At 37.1% G+C, this 22,904-nt stretch overlaps 1 protein-coding gene across 1 annotated transcript in view; it reads left to right on the plus strand.

Moving 5' to 3' along the window:
• Positions 1-22,904, plus strand: part of AFF3 (ALF transcription elongation factor 3) — a 265,761-nt gene that overhangs the window by 37,044 nt on the left and 205,813 nt on the right. Inside the window, exons 2-3 of the mRNA XM_063304958.1 lie at positions 1,845-1,965; positions 4,424-5,221. Coding sequence (XP_063161028.1) covers positions 1,845-1,965; positions 4,424-5,221 — 919 coding nt within the window. The remainder of the gene's footprint in view (positions 1-1,844; positions 1,966-4,423; positions 5,222-22,904) is intronic.

A 22,904-nucleotide genomic window follows, 5' to 3' on the forward strand; every position in this document is an offset into this window, starting at 1 on the left:
GTTGATAACTACTGTTCTAAGTTATCAGATGTACACCAACATAAGATTCAAAGTAAAAGGTAACCAAGCTGGACAACTCTCCAATTCCAACATAAAAAGGAATGAAACATTGATGCTTATTGGCTTCATCTATATGTAATACACATATAATCTCATGTATAATATACTTACATGACATGGAAGGTGTTTGCCAATTCTGGCTTATGCAGGCAACATAGCAGTTTTGCAACAGATGCAAGGCAGCCTTTGGAGAGCTCTGAAGGCCCTTCTTGTGTTATGCTACAAGGAAGAGTGGTTTTTTATAAACTACAGTATATAAAAAAATAAAGTTACAGTATTTTCTATGAGCCCAAAGACCCATTGCTGCTGTATTCATAATCAAGCTGTAGAGCAGGTTAGATGATTTAGCTCAGATTAACCAGGCTTCCTCTGAAAAGAGTACGGCAGCAAGGTTTCATAGGAATCAGGAAAGAAAGTACATTCATGCTAGTCAGTTTTTTTAAAAAGCCTTTTTAATGACACCTTGATATATGCCTAATGCAGCACTGATATTAGAAGGTGATCTTCCTAGAATAGAAGTACAGTTAGTCCTTGCGTAACAACCACAATTGGAACCGGCAACTCTATTGCTAAGCGACAGTCGTTAAGCGAAACATCACGTGACTGTGCCAGACTTATCATGTCACTCCCACTGCAGCTGTTAAGCAAATCACGCATGGTCATTAAGTGAGACATCACATAACTTTGACATGTGATTTTACTGCCAGCTTCTCCATTGACTTTGCTTGTTGGAAGCCAGCTGTGAATCGCGTAGATGGGGATCACATTATTGTGGGACACTACAACAGTCATAAACACCCACTGGTTGCAAAGTGCCCAAATTTCAATCATGTGACTGTGGGGACACTGTGACAGTCATAAGTGTGAGGACCTGTCATAAAGTTACTTTTTCAGTGCCATCATAACTTCGAATGGTTGCTAAATGAGGCAGTTGTTAAGTGAGGATTATCTGTATGGCAAGTAGCACTGCTTGTGTGGATCAGAGTTTCTTTGATGACGGTGGAGCTGCTGCCATTGTAGACCCATGTGGTTGAATAGTATTGCCACAAATACATGTGTTCTTCCTGGAGCAACTATGACTTAGTTGGGGTCAAGGAGACAATTCAGTGAAGGATTGGAGAGGGAGGGCTACAGCATGAACTCAGCCAAAATTCTAGGATGTATGAAAAGACAGAAATGTTTCTCTGGATTACTGAAAGTCTGATCCTTTACCAGAGCCTGTTTTAGTGCCCTCCACTTAACAGTTCTAGAGGAAGGATTTAATAATACTGCAACCATGCAGAAGTTATGTCCTTGTGAATTTGGACAAGGTTGGGCCGATTGAATATATGAATTTAAGAGGTAAATTTACAGTTATCTCCAGTTGAGCCTATTGCAGCCCCTACTAATAAAGATACCCGGCCACCTGGATGACTTTATGTTTATCACCTTTTTGTGGCAAAAAACCTGAAGATGGCATACAGAATTGTCAGATACTGTTTTCTAGCTTTAACAATTTGCCACATTATGTTAACTTTGGTAGGTAGGACTAATGCATATGACCATTGTAGCCCCGTAAAGTGGACTTTATTGGTAGTATTTTATGTGGGTATTGCTGGTCTAAGACCATAATAAGGTTTACTTACTTACTTCTTATATCTAGGAACTTTAAATTCCTTGCTCAGCTGGCATTCATTTGATGTATCATCTTGACACCTTTATCATTTGGTTACTGATTTATACCATTTCACCTAGATATTGCCAGCAAAGTTGATTTGGTTTTTTCTTCTTTTTTTTGGGTGCAGTGTCTATGATCTTGACAGAAATATGCTGCGCAGAAAAGAATGGGAAAGGAGAAATCAGGAGACGCAGCATGAAGACAGCATATTTAATACCAGTTATTCCCTCTTCAGTGAACCGTACAAGGTATGTATACTTTACCCATATCCTTCCCATTTGTTGGGTTGACTGGTTTTTGCAATAGTAAAATAGGTAAGGTATAACTCCTATAAGGCAAAGGGTCATTTGTGGAAATCTAATCTTTGCAGATTTTGGTTCATTGTGCCTTCCAAATTGCACTGAAGTAGGGAGGCCTCTGCCTCAGCCACTTCCAAATGTTGTGTAGTTTTCCTGGACTTAAAATCATTTCAGCCCCTTTTGCCTAGGTAACGGTTCCTAAGTATTTCCATCAAGGTCATCTTCCTTACGCCCTACATCAGTCCATGAATGGATGATTGACAGTATCTCACTGATTTCATGGCTAATTTTAAAAAATGTATTAATTAATTTATTTTATATTGCCATCTATCTCACCAAGGTTACCTGTGAGAATCACTACCTCTCTTAACTCTTTGAAACAGTAGGAAATACCTGAGTAAGATGAAATATTTGTGGTATTTTTGCTCTTGTTTCTGTGCTCAGTATTACCTGTGGCACTGAGATGTCACTTACTCTAGCTGTTTTCTAATTCAACCATAATTGCTTGCAGGTAAAGATGGCTTGCTATGTCCCATAGTCACTTTATGATAATAAAATAGCTCTCTGAATCTGTTGCCTACATCTTTTATGATTATGATAGTTGAAATCCAACAGCCATATTGTCCCCAGCTAATTGTCTGCCATAGTTGTTCCATGGAGGATCATTCTTGTCTACATTCCTACAGCTTTCCTATTAAAAGAAAAAAGAAAAGAAATCTCCCTAAACCTTGTGAGGCACTGTCCAAATAACTTTTGAAGTTCTGTTATATTAACAATAGTTCTTTTATTCCTTGAAAAGAAACTAAACTTCTGAGTATATTTGACTTGTAATAAAACTGCATTGTTTTCTGGTAGTAACAGTTTTTAGCTAGTAATTTCAAATTACACAATTCTTTCTCAAAATGTAAGCCAAAACCCAGTAATGCCAACTGCACAAATTATTCTGTGCTCCTAATTAAATTGGTCAGTAGAAATAGGTTGTAGTAGATAATTCTCTATAGTTTCTCATAATGAACTGGCTTCATAAAGCATGCATATATATTGATGATTGGTGGAGTTTAGGTGCTTGTTATTTGGAACAGAAGAACATTAGGATAGTATTACATTCAGCTACATTGAAAAAAATAAGCGGTTTTAAAATGAGACCAAGCTTGTATAGTGCCTAGTCAATATCTCCCCTCACATTTTAAAGTAAGCCCTTCAGGTAAGTTGACAAACTGTGCAGCTTCTGTCTGATCATACACTGAGCTGCTGTTAACCTGTTCTTCAGGAACCTAACCTCATTCTTTTTTTCTCTTTTTTTCTCTTTTTTTGCAGGATCATGTTATCATTCACCTCAGTCTTCCCAATACTTTCATGCCCAGGCTGAGCACTCTGTATTTTAGCTTTATTCCTCCTAAAAGATTCTTGTTGAGGCCAACCTGTTCTGAATCTTGCTAACAATTACAATTATATGTCCATTCAAGATAGGCCATTGCTTATTTCATGTACTTTTTCATGAAATAATGAAATGCTTTCCTAAACCAAGTAAGACAAGCTATACTCTTCTGGTCCCTGCACCTCTTTGAATCTGTATTTGCCCATGCCTTGACTTCACCCCACAGTGCTATATTTATGCTATGTGCACAACTTCTTTTTGTTTCCTTTTCTCATATAAGTTTCTATATCACATCAGCAGAATCTGCTTCTTAAGAGGTAGTATAGAGAGCTAATAGGCAAAGAAAGGGCATCTTGTTATTTAAATTATAACTGGATAATTAGTTAATGTTTTAGTCTGTAAAGTAGGCAAGTGAATAAGGATGCTATGTAACTACTTATTTAAAATACAAGGCCTTAAAGTATTTATTTATTTTATATACATTATTTATTAATTTCTTGAATAATGAAGGATTGCAAAGAAACATATTTACCTGAGCTTGGATTCTTTTGGAACTGGAAAGTTTTACTATGTTCTCACAACATGCTTGTTGTGATTAATATAATTAATCCATATTGGGGGTTGCACAATACCCTGAAACATAAATTAACCAAAACAACTGAGTGTGCAGAACATCTAACAGAAAAAGCCACACTTAGGATGTTACAGACATGCAGCTTTTAGATCTTTAACTAACCTGAATAACTATACTGTGTGACTGCTAGTATTTCAATAGGGTTTAAATTTATTTAGAAATACATAAATACTGTGAGCTTGTAGAGCAACAGATCTTTGTGACTTTCTTAACCTGTTATGTGTTCCCTACCTAATGCTTACCCACGTTTAAATAAATAGAAATATTAGATAATCTTAGACAATAATGTGTATTTATTTGATTCATCAATCCTTTACTACAGAATTACTGCACTTACATGACTTTCAGTAATTTATTTCTTGATCTTTTGATTATTTTGATTATTTCCTTTACAGACAAACAAGGGGGATGAACTGTCTAGTCGTATCCAGAATACGCTGGGTAACTACGATGAGATGAAAGAATTGTTGACTGATCACTCCAATCAAAGCCACCTTGTTGGTGTTCCAAAACCCTGTATGTCACAGGCATCTATGAACAAAACGGAGGAGCACTTTGCTGCTGAAACAAAGACCCATACTCAGACTTCTATTTGCAGTCCTCAGTCTTCTTTGCCAGTGACTCTTTCTGGACAGCTGAGCAAGAATATAACAATAGGTTGGCAGAAATCTGGGCATTGCTTAGAGAGTCAGCAGAGGGGAGGCAAACATAGGCATGGACTGCCAGATTCACACAGTAATGATTTCAAAACAGCAAACCAAAAGAGCAGCTTAGAAAAGATTATGCATTATGTTTGCAGTCCTTCACCACCATCTTCATCCAGTGCTATTCAGGGTCCCTTACCATCCTCACTTGGAGAGAACGTTCAAACACAAAAGCAGTCAAAGTTGAGCTGTGGCACAGAAACTGGAGTCCAGGCTCAAGAAAGACCAGCTATGCATAGCAATGGACACTGTGTACAAAATTTTCCTCCTGCACTTGCTTCAAAACCAAATATAGTTCAGCAGAAACCAACAGCTTATGTAAGGCCAATGGATGGTCAAGATCAGGCTCCTGATAAGTCTCCAAGACTAAAGGTGCCAGATGAAACCAGCATGCTCTGCACCTCATATAAGGAGGTGTCTTCTGCTAAAAATGAATCAGTTAGGACCAAGTCAAAAATGAAGAAGTGTGGCATTTCCAAGCAGGAAGAGGTAAGTTTAATTATGATGCACCTTTTATAATAAACCAGTAAAGAATCACTGTTCAGATATTTAGGCTGGAGTCCTGTGTAGGTCTTTTACTTTCAGGAAGAATGTTTTGAATTGCATTTCTGGTGTTTTATGACTCAAATTATAAGTGGCAAACATACAGTAAAATCAGTACTTTGATATACTAGAGCTCAATTTATTGTTTAGTAATGGGATTACTTCATTCAGTATGTGCTTTCTTAACTGGTTATATATTTTATCAACTGTTCAACTATTCAGATTTCTTTATTTTGACAGCTCCTTTCAAGACTTCCTGGTGAATGACTTTTAGTGAATTGATTCCTAGTTTAAATAATGTAACTATATAGAGCTAACAGGCATTTATATTAGGAATGAGCAGTATTTCCCTGTTTGAGGACTGCCCTTGTTCTTGGAATTGACTGCTGGGAGTTCACTCCTGAAAGAAGCAGTAGGGAAAAGCAAAAAATGAACTGAGCTAGTTAAAAACTAGGTTAATATTTTAAAAAATCCACGTCTCCCAACTGAATACTTTTAAACTGTATGAAATCACACAGCCAAAATTCAGTGGTAAATTGCATCATCAAATTTTATGACATTATTCAAGGGTTTCTAGGAGGCACAAAGGTTTACTGACAAATGGCCTGCAGACTCTAGGTTGCCCTGTTCTGATCTGAACTGGGAGCAGTGCATAGCAATATAATACTTAATGAGCAGTTCCCAATATTTAAAGGACAAAAAAAATCCTTATGACTGGATGACAACTAACTCAAACTGATTTCCACTCTGTTCTACTATTGCTTTTGTACATTAATTAATAATATGTACAATATAGTATTAATATTATGGGCATTTAATAGATTTTTTAAAAAAATAATTGCTGACATTGGATACAGCATTTTCTTTCAGGCTTATAACTAACATAATCTGCTCAATTCTATCATATGAAATCAGAATTAAGTCCCACTGGATTCAGGACACTTCTAAATAAAAGAATTTTTAAAATTCTGGGATTATATTAGCTCTGGGAACAGAAGAGGACATGAGACCCTGTAAAAGAAATTGACTATTTCCTCTTGTCTTTGTCTATATTTGCAAGAATAGAAAAGCATGAAGTGCTATAGTGAATGATATTGGTAGATCTAGTTTCTACCAATATCATTCACTAAACCTCTCCATGCTTTTCTATGCAGAACACAGAAAAGGAGTCAGAAATAAAAAAACAAAGAAATTAAAGGAGTGAGATAGGAAAGGAATCAATCTAGCTATAATTTCTTTCCTATCTCATTCCTTTAATTCCTTTGGTTTTTTTTTATTTATGACCCCTTTTCCGTGTTCTGCATAGTATTGTTCCCTGAAAGGGAATAGCATGGTGTATACTGTATGTACACATATAGATTCTGTGTGTGCGCATGTTTATTCTTTAGCCTTAAAAGTTTGAAATCTTAATTTACAGAATGATGAAAATAAGTCAGCCTCCACCCTTAGGCTACATCACAGATAGGTGATGTAGAAGGAACAGGACAAAAAATGAAATTAAGATAATGCAGGAACCATTTTTTAATGCTCTATAGTAATTATACCAGGCAGCTATGACGAAAATAACAAGTTAAAAATTATTTGCTGCCCTTTGTCAGAAGCCAGCTATCCAGATAGCTTTGTCAGGAGGAACTCTACTTAGTAAGCATGTTGAGCTATGATCTTTCCACTCACAGAGTATGTGTATCCTTTCAGATGCTGTACTGTATGTAATGTATGGATATATGGGTACTGCAAACAGTATTCCCCCAAGCCCACAACCTGTTATTTTTTATTTGTGTAGTTAAAGTTCTGTTGCTGCCAGGGAGAACACAATTTAGTGTGGCAAACACAATTGGTGATTGGTCAATTCCCTTATTGATCCTGAGTACATCTGTTAAGGTATTAGCTGTAGTTTCCAGTTTCCAAGCTTTCAGGAGGTTGAGTCAACACGAAATTGCTTTAACTCTGGTCTTAAATAGTAGGCTTTTAAAAAATGTAGTTATTTCTGCAGCATGTAAGTTCTTCTTTCTTTTATCCCAGGAACCTTATATGTCTCCAATTCATGAAGCTGCATTCAGTACAATGAATCACAGGAAATAGCATTTGAATACAAATTACAGGCCGTTAATTTTAAATTTGCAGGAAAGGTTGATTTCCTGTGCAGTTCTATTCTGTATTTAATATTGTTAATCAGCATTAGAAGGCTCTCAGTATCTTGGCATAAAATTAATCATAACAATTTCTGAAAATTAATTTAATGAAATATCTTTATACATTAAAGATAACAAGTATATTTCATTAAATTAATTTTTGAAAAGTTCATTCAAAGTTTGATTTTTTTTTAGTCATTTTCATCAATATTAATTGGAATTCATACTCAATGACTTCCACCTTTCAAAAATTATCTTCTCAGTATAAATTATAGTCTCTCAACTCAAGTGCTGCTGTTTCTCATTTAGAATTTTACTGTAAGCAGCTTATAAAATATATTATTAGAATGATGTACTGAACAGAAAAAAAATAGGTCACAGAGAAAATCTGCTTTCTAGTATGGTTCTTGAAAAATTATTTGTTGTCACCACATTTGTCCTCATTTATCTCTGATTTCTGATTTAAATTACAACTGGGGAAGGCAACCGCAAACCACTCCGCTCTATGGTCTTCCAAGAAAACATGAAAGCGGTGTCCCCAAAGAGTTAGAAAATGAGTTGGGGACTTTTCTTCTTCTTCTGATTTATATATTGTTATAGATAGAATAATAAGCCAAGATTCAAGGTTTGGATTAAAAAATCAGACTCTGACAAGAGATATGCATTGTTATAGGATGTGATAACAGGTGCCCTGGATAATGTGAGGGCACTTGGATGGGACCTGTCTGTTTACTCCTTGAAGTAGTTGCATCTTTTCCCAGGATTGTGTGGGGTGCCCTTTGCAGCTGCAGTGCAATCCAAGAAAAGACCCACTTGGCTTTAAGGAGTTGTAGACATGTGTCAGATATACCCCAGAACACCTTTTTGCCTTCAAATCTGAAGTTAAAATAATGCAGATGTGATATTAACCTGTTAATACAGGAGTCACTTGTTAAGATGGGTGGCCATATAAATTGAACAAACGAACAAACAAACACATAAATTTAAAGCTTAAATAGCTGCAGGGTATGTGATAAAAATTGTAGCATATAAGGATAGTTTTTGTGATTTCCCCCTACTTCCACACCCTAGTCTGGTATAAATTACCACTTTTCTGAAATAGGCCAAACTCCAGTGTGTATCCTAGTACCCGTGATCTAGCTGTACTGCTTCTGTTATTAGATGTACATCTGAGTGTGGGCAGATGCTTGTATACACGTTGATGGATCCTTAATTGAGTGCATATTTCACTGGAAGTAATGCAGTGTGAGTATTCCATCAACACTCTGCTGCATTGTTCTGCACTTTGAATCTATATCTGATCCTGAAGGGCTACATGGAACTTCGGAACAGATGGTTAAGGAGGAACTGCTGCCTGAACTTTTACTTTTCCCTGCAATTTTGTGGAATTATTGAATGAGGAAACTCAACAGCTTACATTGTTATTACCTGGGAGAGAAAACTTTTACCCAGCAGTTCCTTGGAGCTTGTTACTAAGAGGAATCAGATATGAGACATCCTCAAAAAAATTCCCTGCATAACCACCAAACTCTATGGAGCCAACTGGCAAGAATATTTAGCAGGATTTAATGGTGGTTGAGTCCAAGCAAGGTGGTTCCCATGCCTGCCACTGATAAAATTCCTTCCTTTAGCCATCTTTTCAATCATGAACAGTCTACTTTATGACTAAAAAGGAATGATACCATGCTTTCCGAGAACATTATGTTGTGATAAGTCAGTTGGTACCTTTCAGGATTCTGAACAGGTAAGTGATGCTGCATTGGGACCACATGATCGGCTACTTAAAGTGTTTTGCTGGAGTTAACATTCTGATATCTCAGATGTAGGAAAAAATTAGAGCAGTGATATATATCAGTGATGTAGAAGAATTTGAATCTTATATCTTACTGGTTGAAAAAAATAGTTGTAGAAACGTTTGCCCTTTCAGTAGGGAAGATGATTGCTGGGTTAATTATTGTAAATGCAAGGGTACGCTTTCAACAGCTTATGAATTTTGAATGTACTTTCCATGTGCAATATATCATCCCAATCAGAATATATTGTTCTGTTCAGGAAAGCTGCATCTTAATTATTCTAGATTTATATTAGCTGGACCAAGGAGTTTATTAAGGAAATGATGGACACTGGAGTTATAAAATAGTGAATTGTGCTGATAAAGAAAGACAATGGGAAATTACATTTCTGCATGGCTATATCAACAGCTCTGTCAGGTTACTCACTGAAATGCATATCCTTTGTGCCAGACTAGATTTTCCTGTCAGCATGTTATCTTCTGCAGTAGATCAAGCTAATGATGCTAGAGACTAGAACAGAGCAAGATTAAGAATGGAAGGTGGAGATGTCATATTGTTGGTGAAATAACAATAGGTAGACTTTCCTCGGAATAGGCTTAAAATGTCTTCAGGGAGTGTATAATAAAGGAATGTGTACATGCCTATGAGAAAGTGTCTAAAGGTTCCTGATTTTGATTCTGATTTTGATTCCAAGCTAGAATTACAGCAACAGAGGCAATCTGAGAAGTTAAAAATGTCTGCAGTCCCCAGATGCTGTTCTGGAAATGTGTTAGTGCAGGAACACTCAGTATGGAAGTGGTGGGATCTTCTGTTTGCTTAAGGTTATTTTGTCATGCAATTCTATGTTGCTAGATTCTCTGAACTTTTTGGCCCATGGGCATTTTTTAAACTTAGAAAGCATGCCATGGGACCTCAAAGAAAATTCACAAAATGGATGTCACAGTGGGTGTGCCCAGCCATAAAACACCAGTATTCCCTAAGACAAGTGTAGGGAATGCCTAATGCCTCAATGTAACTGTCAGCTCTGAGATTATTTTTGTGTGCAGTGTGTGTGCCTGTTTGTGTGTTCTGCGCATGTTTTTATATTCTTAGAAAAGCATATGGGACCTGTAAGGAGTCTAAAGAATCTTGTACTCTGTAGCACAGGCCCACCCGCAGCAACCCCCTGCCTGCACTCCATAGCACATGCATGTCCAGCCGTGCTCATGAGACAGCCACCTGTGTACCCTCCCACACCCAGCAGCAGCCATCCCTGGCGCTGTCATGCTCACATGGGGCCATAGCAGCCACCGGTGTGGCCTCCCACACCTGGCAGCAGTTACCCCCCACCCAGCTGTGCTCATCCTTGTGCCACAGCCACTTACCCATCCGCTTGCCTGCTTGTGATCTGCCTGGGATTTGCAACTTCCTATCTGCTTCCCCACTGACTTTGCTTGTTGGAAGCCAGCAGGAAGTTGCAAGGAAGGAAGGTCCTCAATTAACAACCCATGATCCTTGCTTAATGACAGGAATGGGGACTTCCAGGATCGCTGTTGCTAAACAATGTGGTCACATGACATTGCACTTTATGACTGCATCACTTAGCGATGGAAATTCCAGTCTCGCTTACTATTATTAAGCAAGGACTACCTATAGGTTGATGATATATAGATGGAAATCCAAGTATGAAAAACTAGTTTAAATACTTGAATATGATAAAGTTTTGCTTTTTAAAATTACTCAGTTATTTGAATGAGTGAAGTCTGGCAATGTGACAATAAAAATACATTTCCCTTTGGTAGTTCTAGGAGTGCACTGGGACAAATCTGAATGTGTATATGAAGGAAACTCGTATTTTCTAAATGCTTAGTTTTCCTTTCTGTTTTAAATAATGACTCTGGTCTTGTAAATGATGAACTAGTTAATCAGAGTCTGAAACTCAAAACATAGTGCAATTAAATTTCATGCAATTAAATTTTTGAAATGTTATAGCGCCTCTGGGTGAATTTTTCTTTTAAATGTACATTTAAGGAACTGCTTAATGTTTGCCAAAAACTCAGCAAATCATTGTCGTTTGGTTATTTCTGACTCTTTGTAACCCAATGAACAGCAGTTTGCCAGGAGCATCAGAGTCTTCTCCAATGACTTTCCAAAACATTTAAGCTTTAGTTTCATTATCAGTGTTTCCAGTGAGCAATCTGGTTTTATCTCATCTAATACTGAGTGATTGTTCTTGCACTCCAAAGTAAACAATTTTCACCTCCACCACAATTCAAAGAAATAATTTTTCCTTATTTTTCTGATGGTTCAGAATTGTTCATAATTGTTGTATGATGAAATTTATATGGGAAGACAGGCCACCAGGTATTTCGTTGTCTAAATTGAGATTATTTTTTGATGAAGGAAGTTTTTATTTACGAGACTTTCAAAAATATCTCTGGACATTTATTTTATCATCTATAATTATGTGGTATTGGAATTTAACTGAATATCAATCTTTATGGCTTCATTGGAAAGTTATTACTTATTTCCATTAAGTTCTTGGCAATTACTTGGATCAATAAAAAGCAAAAAAAGGTGTTTCATTTCCTGGTTTGTGAGCAGTTAAATATATTTGGACCTACTGGGATTTAGATTAGATTTTGATGCTAGTGTCATGAATTCTTTATGGAAGAATTCTACTTTAAAAATAGGTGGTAAGATGTTATATTGGAAAATACGGCAGAGTCTGGAGTAGTTACTTTTAATCAATTATTTTATAATGATTATTTTAAGGAATTTCAGTGACTTCAGACATAATTTTTTTCTCTAATATGCGACAGTGGAGTGGCAATACAATATAACCAGTTCAAACACATATTGATAACTCAATATGGACTTTGACCTCAAAGAAATATAGAATGCTATCATTTTTGATAAGTCTGTTTTTGAAATAAAATTGAATTTGTATCTCTATCAGAAATTTGAAAACATCTTTAAAGTTGAAATTAGTGGCATATATGGAATAAAGAGTTGGAATACCCATAATGGAACATCAGTGGATGCAAGTCTTTAAAAATGATGTTTCTTTGGACTTGAATTGAAATTAATTCACCAAAAGATCTTATTTCAAGTTTATTGGGTGCTTCAGAGAATGCATCAGAAAGGGTGGACTGTAGATTTTCTTTGTTGGCAATATACAAAATTCAAGGGTACATAAACCCATATGATTGGGTCCTGTTTTTAATTGATTTTTTTTTTTGGCATAATATTGTAACATAGATAAGTAGATTTATGGGTAAATGTTTTCATGGTAAAGATGTGAATGCTATTTTAAATTATATTTCAAAATCATGGAATCTGACCATTTTAAAGGAACATTGGTTATATAAGTCATGAGGCATAGCCAAGATAATTATACTGAGAAAATGGAAAAGTACTACTACTACAGACATTGAGGACTGGATTCAAGAAATACATAATTTATCAATTAATTTAAAAGGCAATTCACTTCTTCTAATCCAAAAATTATACAGTATGTTTTCCGAAGATGTCATAATATTGTACAGGATTAGACAAATCTTTAGGTGTAATTCGATACAGTTACTAAATATGTATATGATATATTTAGGTGATTTATATCAATTTAATATGTTAATATTCTATTTTGGCTTTTTAATTTTTTTTTTCATTTTATTAATATAACTTCATAATTAATTAGATTATCTGTTGGATGGGTGTATATTATCTTTTTTAAAATCTGTTTTTGTTCATTGTTTGTTTTGCATTTTTTTAAAAAAAAAACAGTTAAAAAGCTGTTGTATGATAGTTGTCCTAAAATTGATGGCAAACATAGAATATAAAAATTGTTGAAGCAGGTATAAATATAATCAGTCATTTAGATTATTCTAATTCAATGTGAAAATATATTTTGATAATTAGTTTTCTATATAAATTCATGATTTCATTTGATGATCCAGTGAGTTAGGGTCTTTTTAGTAACCAGTTAGCTGGAAATTAAAAATAGTGGTTATGGCTTTTTGTTTAACCTGAGCCATATTTTTCTATTTGAGGAAGAAATCAGAAGTGTACATACTTGATTTGAGCAATTACCTTAATTAAAATTTATATTAAACAAAGGATATAAGTGTGGTTACAGTTTAAAGGAATTTCGGAAGTTGACTATGAATTCCAAAAGTTGTAATCCCAACATATCTGGAGGCTGGCCAGTTGGAGGCAGTCAGATTAGGGGCTTGTTTTAGCTGTGGCTGAAATAATATTTGCTTTTCTACCTTTTCTTGTCCCACTTACTGATGAAGAGCTGTTGTTCATCAGCTTCATCAGCTATATCATCTATTTCAGAAAATTCATTTCATATGCTGCTTCCCTAAATATTTGTCAGCTCTCTATTAAAGTAGTAATTAAGTTTGCAATAGGAAAGCAGCAAATTAAGGCACAGAATGTTTATCACAACTTTGTATAACTTTGCCTTCTGCATGGTTGTGCCTGTTTCTGGATTGGGAGACTTATTCATGTAACTCATCCTTTTGTCACCTCTTGATTGGATTACTGTACATGGATGTGGAGCATTCTGAAACTACAGATGGTTCACGATACACCCATGCACTGCTTTGCAAGCTGTAGTGGCTCCCAATTCAAGGTGCTGTTACACCCCTAACACCTTACATGGTACAGGTCTAGGTCACTTGTGGGACTTCCTATCTGTTTGTCTCTGCTCACTCCACCAGAATCAGCAGAGCTGGTGTGCTCCAAGTCCCCTCTATTAGACAGTGTCATCTTGTGAGACCCAGGAGTCGTGCCTTCTCTGTCGCTGCACCTGCCCTGTGGAACAGCAGTGCCCCAGAGATGTGGATGGCTTTGACCCTGTTAGCCTTTTGCTAGTCATTAAAGACCTGGATGTTCCCACAGTCATGTGGGCCAGGAGGTTAAGAGAGCCCTGCTGTCTGATTGCTTTGTTTTAGTGATTTGAAGGGGAATGTTTTTCTGTAGAAAACGTAATGAACCTTTACTGAAGGCAGCAGACCAGGATATGGCTGATACAGTAAGAATGCATTTTTTTAACACCCATGTGAAACACACATCAGTCAGAGCAAGAAGTCTTTGTCTCCGTCATGTAAGTGGGAATGACAAGCTTCCTTGTTTTTTGTCTGACACATTAAGAGAGTAGTGATTTTATAGACAATTTTATATTTCTTTATTCTTCCATTGCTGCTGATAGCTGATTAACTTAAAAGTATCAGCAAGTTTATTTTGACTTCCAGTGACCAGTGTGGGATTTATGTAAGTTTAGGATGTTCTATTGATTTTGATTTGTTTATCTGACGCATTTTCTCACTTTAAATTGTTGAGTAAAAGTGCAATATTTGAATAGCAGTATTTGAATAGACTTGAATAGTAATGTTTCCCTCTTTAAAGTTTCAGATTGCCTCTGATTTGGGAATAAATATTAAAAATGCTTTTCCTGTTAGTAAAGATGAGTGGATGAAGCAGTAGGGATATTCATAGGTCTAAAGTTACAGTATATGAAATCAGGCTCTCAACATTCAAGTTTATTGAAGGAGATATTCTAAGCAAGAAAAAAAATGATACATAATTCTAACAGTGTTATGAACCTTTAAACTTTTACCCATATAGCAGGTTTATTGTTAGCAATTTCTGTGCCAGTTCTATAGCATACAAAATGTCCTTCAACATCACTACAGTATCAATATCACAAACCCATATTGCAAATGATTTTCTAGAAGAACTCCAGGGATAAATGCATCTAACAATAATTATATGCACAGACAGTACAATTCTTTGCCAACTAGTGCTCATTAAAATCTTGACATGAACCATTTGCAGGTAATTATACTTTACCACATTATTTAGTCTACAGGATGGCACTAATGAAGCAGTAGCTCTAATTACTACTATTGGTATTGTGGCTCACAGGGTTAGACAAATAGCTATAGCTTCAGTTAGAGTAGTGCAGATTTTTCCATACAAACAACTGGGTTTTCTAATCACTAGTGAGTGTACAGTTTACACAAACACAGCTGCCTAAAGTATGTATGTTAGATCATTATTTTTAAATACTACTGCTTCAAATATACCTATAACCAGGTAACTGAATATCAAGACAATATCTATCTTAAGAAAAGTCTGAAGAAAGCTTGTTTATAAAAAATATTTATTAAATTGGTACGCTGCCAAATCTAACCAAACTTTCCATGGTTAACACAAAACACCTGGAGCAATGTCACAACATGGCAGAAAACACATAATTGGTAATACGGTATATACCATTCCCCACAACTTTCTAGAAAAGCTCCATTTTCATCAGTTGTGGAAGATGTTCACAGAAGGAAGTAGTCTCAAAAAGGAAGCTGTTCCAAAAAGTTGGTGCCACAACTGAAAAATAGCACTCCCTGGCTTCAGGTCTTTTCCTCATAAAATCAGAGAGCCATCAGCAGTTTCTGGCAGGAGGAATATCTTAAACAGATCAACTTTGGTTGGAGAAGATTCCTAGGTGCCAAGCCATAAATGTTAAAACCAGCAGCTTGAATTGTATGTGAGAGTGATACAGCTTTGTACTTCATGGCATCATGGCAGTTGTAATCTCCAGACTGCCCTACTTGTAGCAAAGCAGAGTCTTTTCTTGTTTCTACTGGGGTAGGATCTGGATGATACGAGATTTTTCTTAAAATCCATTGTCATGGATGTAATTTCTGGATTGGTAAGGCATGTTCTTTACTTTAACCAACTCAGGAAATGGGGAGGAGTCCACCCAATATCAGGATTCAAGAGGTGGAAGAAGAGCCCAGTCTTGACTGTGCCAAGAAATGAATTTTCCTAATTGCGATATTTGTTTACTTTATGCTTCAAAGGTTTAGTTGAAGCTAACTAAATAACGTACTTGTGTTTCAGCAGCGAACATTGAATGTGTTCATAGGTAGGGGAGATAGAGATGATAGAGATAGAGATAGAGATAGAGAGATAAAGATAGCGGCACAACAGCCCTGTTAGAGCCCTCTTGGGTAGATTGTATTGCTGCCCATCTCAATCCAGTGACTCTGGGCGGCTAACAACAATAAAAACAGTTGTAATATAAAACAATAAAAACAATAACAAAAATTAAATATAAATATAAATACAGCTGAGCAATCTTAAAAGTGATGGCATTAACATAACCATGAAATGGGGCCCTTCCCACATTCGGGGCCCCAGGCCTGGGCACAAAGGTGGGTGTTCACGGCCTTCCAGAAAGCCAGCAGGGATGGGGCCATCCTAATATCAGGAGGGAGGATATTCCATTCAGGATGGAGGGAGGATGTTTCATTCAGGATCCTGAATGAAACAGATTATCTGGATCCCTTTCAGTCAGGTTTCAGGCCTGGGTATGGGACTGAATCAGCACTGCTTTTAGATGACCTCTGGTGGGAGTGGGATAGAGGTAGTGCATCCATCCTTGCTTTACTTGATCTCATAGTAGCCTTTAATACCATTGACCGTGGTATCCTGTTGGACCAACTGTGAGGGTTGGGGGTGGGTGGCAATGTATTGTGGTAGTTTTCTTCCTTCCTAAGGGGTGATAGCAGTTGGTGTTGATTGGGAGAGATCCTGCCCTTGGCTCCTACGTTGTGGGTGCCACAGGGTTTGGTGCTTTCTCCGCTGCTGTTTAACATCTACATGAAACCACTGGGTGAGGTCATCTGTAGCCAAAGGGTGAGGTATCATCAATATGCTTCACCCCTAGTGAAGTAAGTGATGCTTTTGACATCCTGTTTCAGTGCCTGGAGGATGTAGGGGTTTGGATGGGGAACAAGAGGCTTTAGCTCAACTCTGGCAAGACTGAGTGACTTTGGATTTTGGGGCCAACTGGATCTGGGAAATTACTGTCTTTAGTTCTGGATGGGGTGGCACTGCCCCAGACAGACCCAGTGTGCAATCTGGGAGTCCTTCTGGACTCACAACTCCTGCTTGATGAGCAGGTAGCAGTCATGGCTAGGAGGCCCTTTGTGCAACTTCGGGTTGTGCACCAGTTGCACCCATTCCTGGAACATGAGGCTCTATGCTCAGTCACTCACACCCTGGTCACCTCCAACATGAATTACTGTAACACGCTGTACATGGGCCTGGCGATCTGGGAACATGGGTATGAAGTCTGCAAAGTGGCCTTATTGGTAGGGAAATGGAGTGCGCTTTCCTGCAGATTATGGGGTTTTTTTTAAATGGTTTTTATTGTTTTTAATGTTTTTAATTTTTGTTGCTGTTTTTGGTTATTTTGTTGTACTGTATTGTGTTTTTAACTTTGTATGCCGCTCAGAGTCATGTATGTGAGATGGGCAGCTATATATAAAATTACCAAATAAATACATACATATGGATGGAATGGGATTTGAAAACCCATTACAGTGGTGAAGAATGATGAAAGCAAAGTATGTATGGATGTATATACAACTGTTTGTGTATGTACTGTATGTATGTACATTTATTTACACCCAAAAGACCCAAATTGCAAAGTACAAATGGAACCCAAAATTTGGCATTACATAAAACAGTTTAACAAATAAAATAAATTGATAAATATTATATAAAACATTTAAAACTCAAACTTACTGGTGTGCTACTAAAGACCTTGTTTTTATAGCCTTAGTTAAAAATTTGGCTGTTGCCACTGTAATTTTAGGATTTTTATCTGTGAGTAAAAATTTTACATACTTGGAAATATCCCTTCTTGATTTAAAAATAGGCCAGATAATATCCTGCTAAAAACTCTTGTAAAATTCACACTGCAATAAAATATGATCCACCATTTCAAGGTCATTAGAGGGACAACATCTTTGAGAGATGGGGATCTTTTGAAATCTACCATGTAGCGTATTTGATGGCCACACATTTAAGATGGCTTTGGATAGGTGGATACTTTGTACAGACATTTGGCTAACCTAATCCTTCCAGTTCCATGACAAATCACACTTTCTGCAACTAGAGAGGAAATGTTTCTCCCCGTGCAGTGGGTTTAGGCAGATTATTTTATATGTTTGGCTGTTTAGACTCTCCTGATTGTCAATTCAGTAAGAGACAGAGAACTTAAAAGCAAGTGGGTATTTTAAAGGTGAGACTGGATGATGATTTCAGAGCTTTCCTACTTTCAAAAGTGTAGCCTTGGCAGATTGATATCCAGAAAATCAATAGGATTTAATACTAACTTCTTCCTTAAAGTGCCAGTACCAAGGATATATGCCTGTGAAAAAGAAAGATCAATATGAAAAAGTAAAATCACTCATTCTGAGCAAATGCAGTGTAAGTGAGGATACATATTGGTTGTATCTCTGTAAGGGCATCCCATCATGATATGGCAAAAGATAATGGCAAATTAATGGTATTAACTGTCTAGTGATAATTGATACAATTGGGAGTAAAGGAGAGGATGAAAATTTATTACTTCTTCACAGGATCCAGGAAACCCTTCTTACTCTTAGAAACTTAAGTGGTTTTACAGTTTGTTAATCTGAAAGTCTGTCAATTGGAAATGCAATTAATGTTCATAATGTTCATAAGGTTTGAATTTCTGGCTACTGAAACAATAGTTTACTTGATGGGTGAGAGAGATGAAATGCATCATTATACTTCATTTACATCTATGTTGTCAAATAAGTTTTAAAATATACAATATTTCACAACCTTATGAATACCGATTTGTTTACATGGTACAATTAATACTGGTTTTCCTTTTTTAATCATCATCTTTTCAGTTATCTTCTAGTGTCATACTGTTTTTATGTACATAGTTTTAAAACAGTATTATCTATACTGAGGTCTAAGGAAATAATTAGAAATATAGGATCTTATTTTTGTATTATCAAAATAGCCATAATTTTTTGAGAATTTATAATTAAGTAGTGCTAAAATAAAAATTGCATTTGACGATGAAAAATACATTTTGGTGAATGATTACTGTACTTTGCATAATTTAAGCTTCTTTGTATATTATTGTTTATTTCTTTTTTTCTTTAAATATTTTATCTGAGCAAGTTTTACAGACAGAAATAGAAAAATTACAGAATATATAAAAAAGGAAACAAATAGATTATAAGCTACAAGAAACAAAACAAAACAAAACAAAATATCCCCCCCCAAAAAACAGAAAAGGGGGATTATTTTTTATGTTTTGTATTTAAAGCTTGGTTCTTAACAAGCACAACTAGAGAAATGACTGCAAGGTACTATGATACACTAAAAAAACCTTTAAGAGCTGCAAATGCTAATTTTGTTTGGTTATGTAGTACAGTTTTTCCCATATGCAAATATACCACATCTGTGTATTTACTTTGCTGGAGACATAACTAAAAAGTGTTTAGTGATAAAATCTGTTCTTAATTATGATAGCAGCTGTCAGAAAGGAAATTTTTTCCTGCCTTCTTCTGAAAAGTTGCCTGATTTACTCATTTTCATCTGCATTTGTCAGGGCTTTATGACTGGCTTCAATTTGTTTTCTATGCGAGAGGCCAAGCAAATTGACTCAGCCTGCATGGCAGGGAAGTTTAATCTTCCTTTCCCAAGTATTGCAAGCTGTTGTTTCTGCCTAGTCCAAGAGGACTATAAAGCAACACAACAAATGAGTTAGCTATTAAGTGCTGTGGTAAGTATTTTAGGCAGCAGTTCTTATATATTTACTATGCCTTACTGAAGAAGCACAAGTATGATATCATTGGTCTTGGATAGATAGCACTAGGGAATCATTTTTCAAAGCCATTTGCAAATAAATATACATCCTTATGTGATAGCACTTTAATTCCAGTTATTATTAATTAGAATAACTGTTTCAGGTTTATTAAGTATTCTTGTGAAGTAGAAGCTCTTCATCAGTTTGACTAAGGAAGGGGTTTCATGATACGATTTGAATATAAACTCTGTATATATGTGCATGTATAGGAATAATGTTATGCAAATCCATCTAGGAAGTGTTTATTTACTCAGAAATAAGTTAGTAGTGTTAGATATGAAAAACACGAGAACTGGACCAGAGATTTCTGAAAAGGAACTTACTTTATTTGAAGCGGTTTGCAAAGCGCGGTGGGCACCTTGACCAGGCTACGCAGAGTCCGATCAAAAGGAAAGATGCCACACACAAAATTACAAATACACACTTTCTTATACCTTTCCCTGTCCAGCCTCCCCCTTCTCCTTTCTGGCCTGTTTACCCATTGGCTGGGCACTCAGACGCACAATCTTCCGACCGCCTCATTCCCTGGACCCCTCTATCTTATTTTGCTTATGCTTGTAAAAGCCTATTTTGAAGCATTTGAAACATTCCAAGGTTTTCACACAGTGAAATCCTCATAGGACAATATCTCATATGGTTACATTTACTCTATCTCCTTTGCTTAGCACACCCTGGAGGAGCCTTTGTTCATATGTCTCCTCTGTTGGTCAGTGTTAGGCTAATTAGTTAGAGACCAATTGCTTCCCTTTGTTTCTTTTGAAAGAGTTCTTACTTGTAAGCCACCTCATTAGCCCAAGGCTTTTACACATTTAAACCTTTACCTGTGTTAACTGTCTCTTTCTGTCTTCATGTTAGTTTAATTATTTATCATTGTGTTACTCACTAGCTTAAACTTTGCTATTAACTAATATTAGTATTTATACCTTAAAATCTCCCCCAAGATCTATATGATTTTGCCTTATAATATCAATAATAATTGGTATTATTATTATTTTTACAAATTGTATTATTCCATATACCACAATCCCCCCTTTTAATTTTTATCAGTTTGTTCAATTTGTAACTCGAATTGTTGTAAAACGTTTCTTGCCTCTAGATATCCTTGAGTATCGTGGCTCCCCAAGCTTTGGTACATTATTGATTTTGGAGGCATCATGCTTTTGATTGTACTTTGGACAATGCTTTTGATAAGGGGGATAGGATCCCCATCATTAGAGCTTGTTTCCAACTACTGAATAACCCCTGCCCCCAAATCCCTCTTGTCCTATATCTAGGGCCCCTTTCCATCCACCAAACCAAGAATCCAGCAACCCTGCAAGGGAGGTGTCTACCCCCGAACCCTCAGCCAACTCCCCAGACAGTGCAGCCAGACCCTGCAAGGCCCAAGCAACAGTTCCATCGGGGGCTGTGCTGCCCGGAATAAAGGCACAACAGCTCCCCCCCCAGCACCACACAGACTCCCCCTTTCTCTGCCAACAGCACATCCAATGCCATTCCACTCTCCCAGGCCACCCCACTAGTGGCATCCACCCATTCTGCAATACCCTTCACAACATCTCCGGTACAGTTCATGAACCCCTGTTGGCCACAATAGATGTAGTTGATCCAATCCACATCCCCGGTAGACCATCACCCACCAAAACAGAAAGGATTCAAATCCCGTCAAAGTTTGGCCTCTAGCCCTGAACTCATCCGGCACTCCCCTAGGCACTCCCACCCTGTCTACACACACTTCACTGTCAAATGATCCTCCCGGTGCATCCCTCTTATTCCTTCTGGGTTTTAAAGTACCCCTTTTAAATGCAAGAGTAAATGGAATGGCCACTTAGCTGCTGCTCACAAGCAAGCTGGCCAGCCTTGTGCTTTAGCTGCTTAGAGAAGTTTGCCACAGGCCGTTTTCAATTTCCCAATTTCTGAGTTAGTACCCCATTTGCAACCCCTTTGTTTTCGGAAGCAAACAAAAGAAAACAAAACAAAAGGCTTCCTCAGGTTGGCAAACCTAGAGCTGGAGCTTTCTCTTCCCCCGTAAGACATTATCTCAAAAGGGGAGAGCCCCAGTCTTTCGGATGTCTGAATACTTATTCTCAGGAGAGCAATTGGCAAGGCCTGGGGCCACCTCAATTTCGCCTCCTGAGCCAATTTTGCCACTGCCCTCTTTAAGAGCCCATCAGCCTTTTCTAAATGCATGTCCACCATGAAGAGTTGTCAACCCACACAACCAGCAATTAAGATATGTAGCCTGACAAGCTATTTTCTGAGTTAAAGCTATTAAGGTGTTAAATTTTTCACCCTCCTTCAATAGTTGTTCATCAGTCCACTCGTGACTCAGGCGCCAGCCTATAAGGCTAACAAATTCAAACCAGTGGATTAACCATAGTTCCATACTACAGGTAGGCTGGATTTCAGAATTGTATCTTAATACCTTTTCATATGAAAATATAAATTCCCTATTGTTCTAAATTGAGTACATCTTCAAAGCTTCCCTTGAACCCTGTGACTCTCTTTTCCAGGTTCAGGGACCCGTATGGTCATCAAAACTACAAGGTATTAGACAAAAAAGTTCAGGCGCAATTTTTTCTTTTTCTGCACAGTTCAGTGTCCAGCAGTATTTGGCAACACCAGTGTCTTCTTTAGGGTTTCTCCCAACTCAGTTGCTGACTCCCCTCCGTCTGGTTTAACTCGATTTCCAGACTTAAAAGGATGCGTCTGCTGTTCCAACAGTAGGGCTCTGTGTTCCTGTAGATAAGGAGACAAGGACAAGACTTGCGCAGATAACTGTTTCAAATACTTGAAGACAAATTTCTTCCCCATGGCATGCATGTCTCCTACTTCTCCACTAAGAATTCCAAGATAGAGTCACCCATCTCAAATGGACTGACTCCTAGTCTTTTCTTAGGAGCAATCCAGAGACTTAGTATTGTCACTAAAAAGGCCTGTGTCCATGTTAATGCTGCCTTTGGTCCTAGCCCCTCCAAGTGTCTTTTTAGCCTATAAAGAAAGCCTTTCACCCATTC

The sequence above is a fragment of the Candoia aspera genome, chromosome 5 (assembly GCF_035149785.1).
Source record: "Candoia aspera isolate rCanAsp1 chromosome 5, rCanAsp1.hap2, whole genome shotgun sequence".
Taxonomy (NCBI): Eukaryota; Metazoa; Chordata; class Lepidosauria; order Squamata; family Boidae; genus Candoia; species Candoia aspera.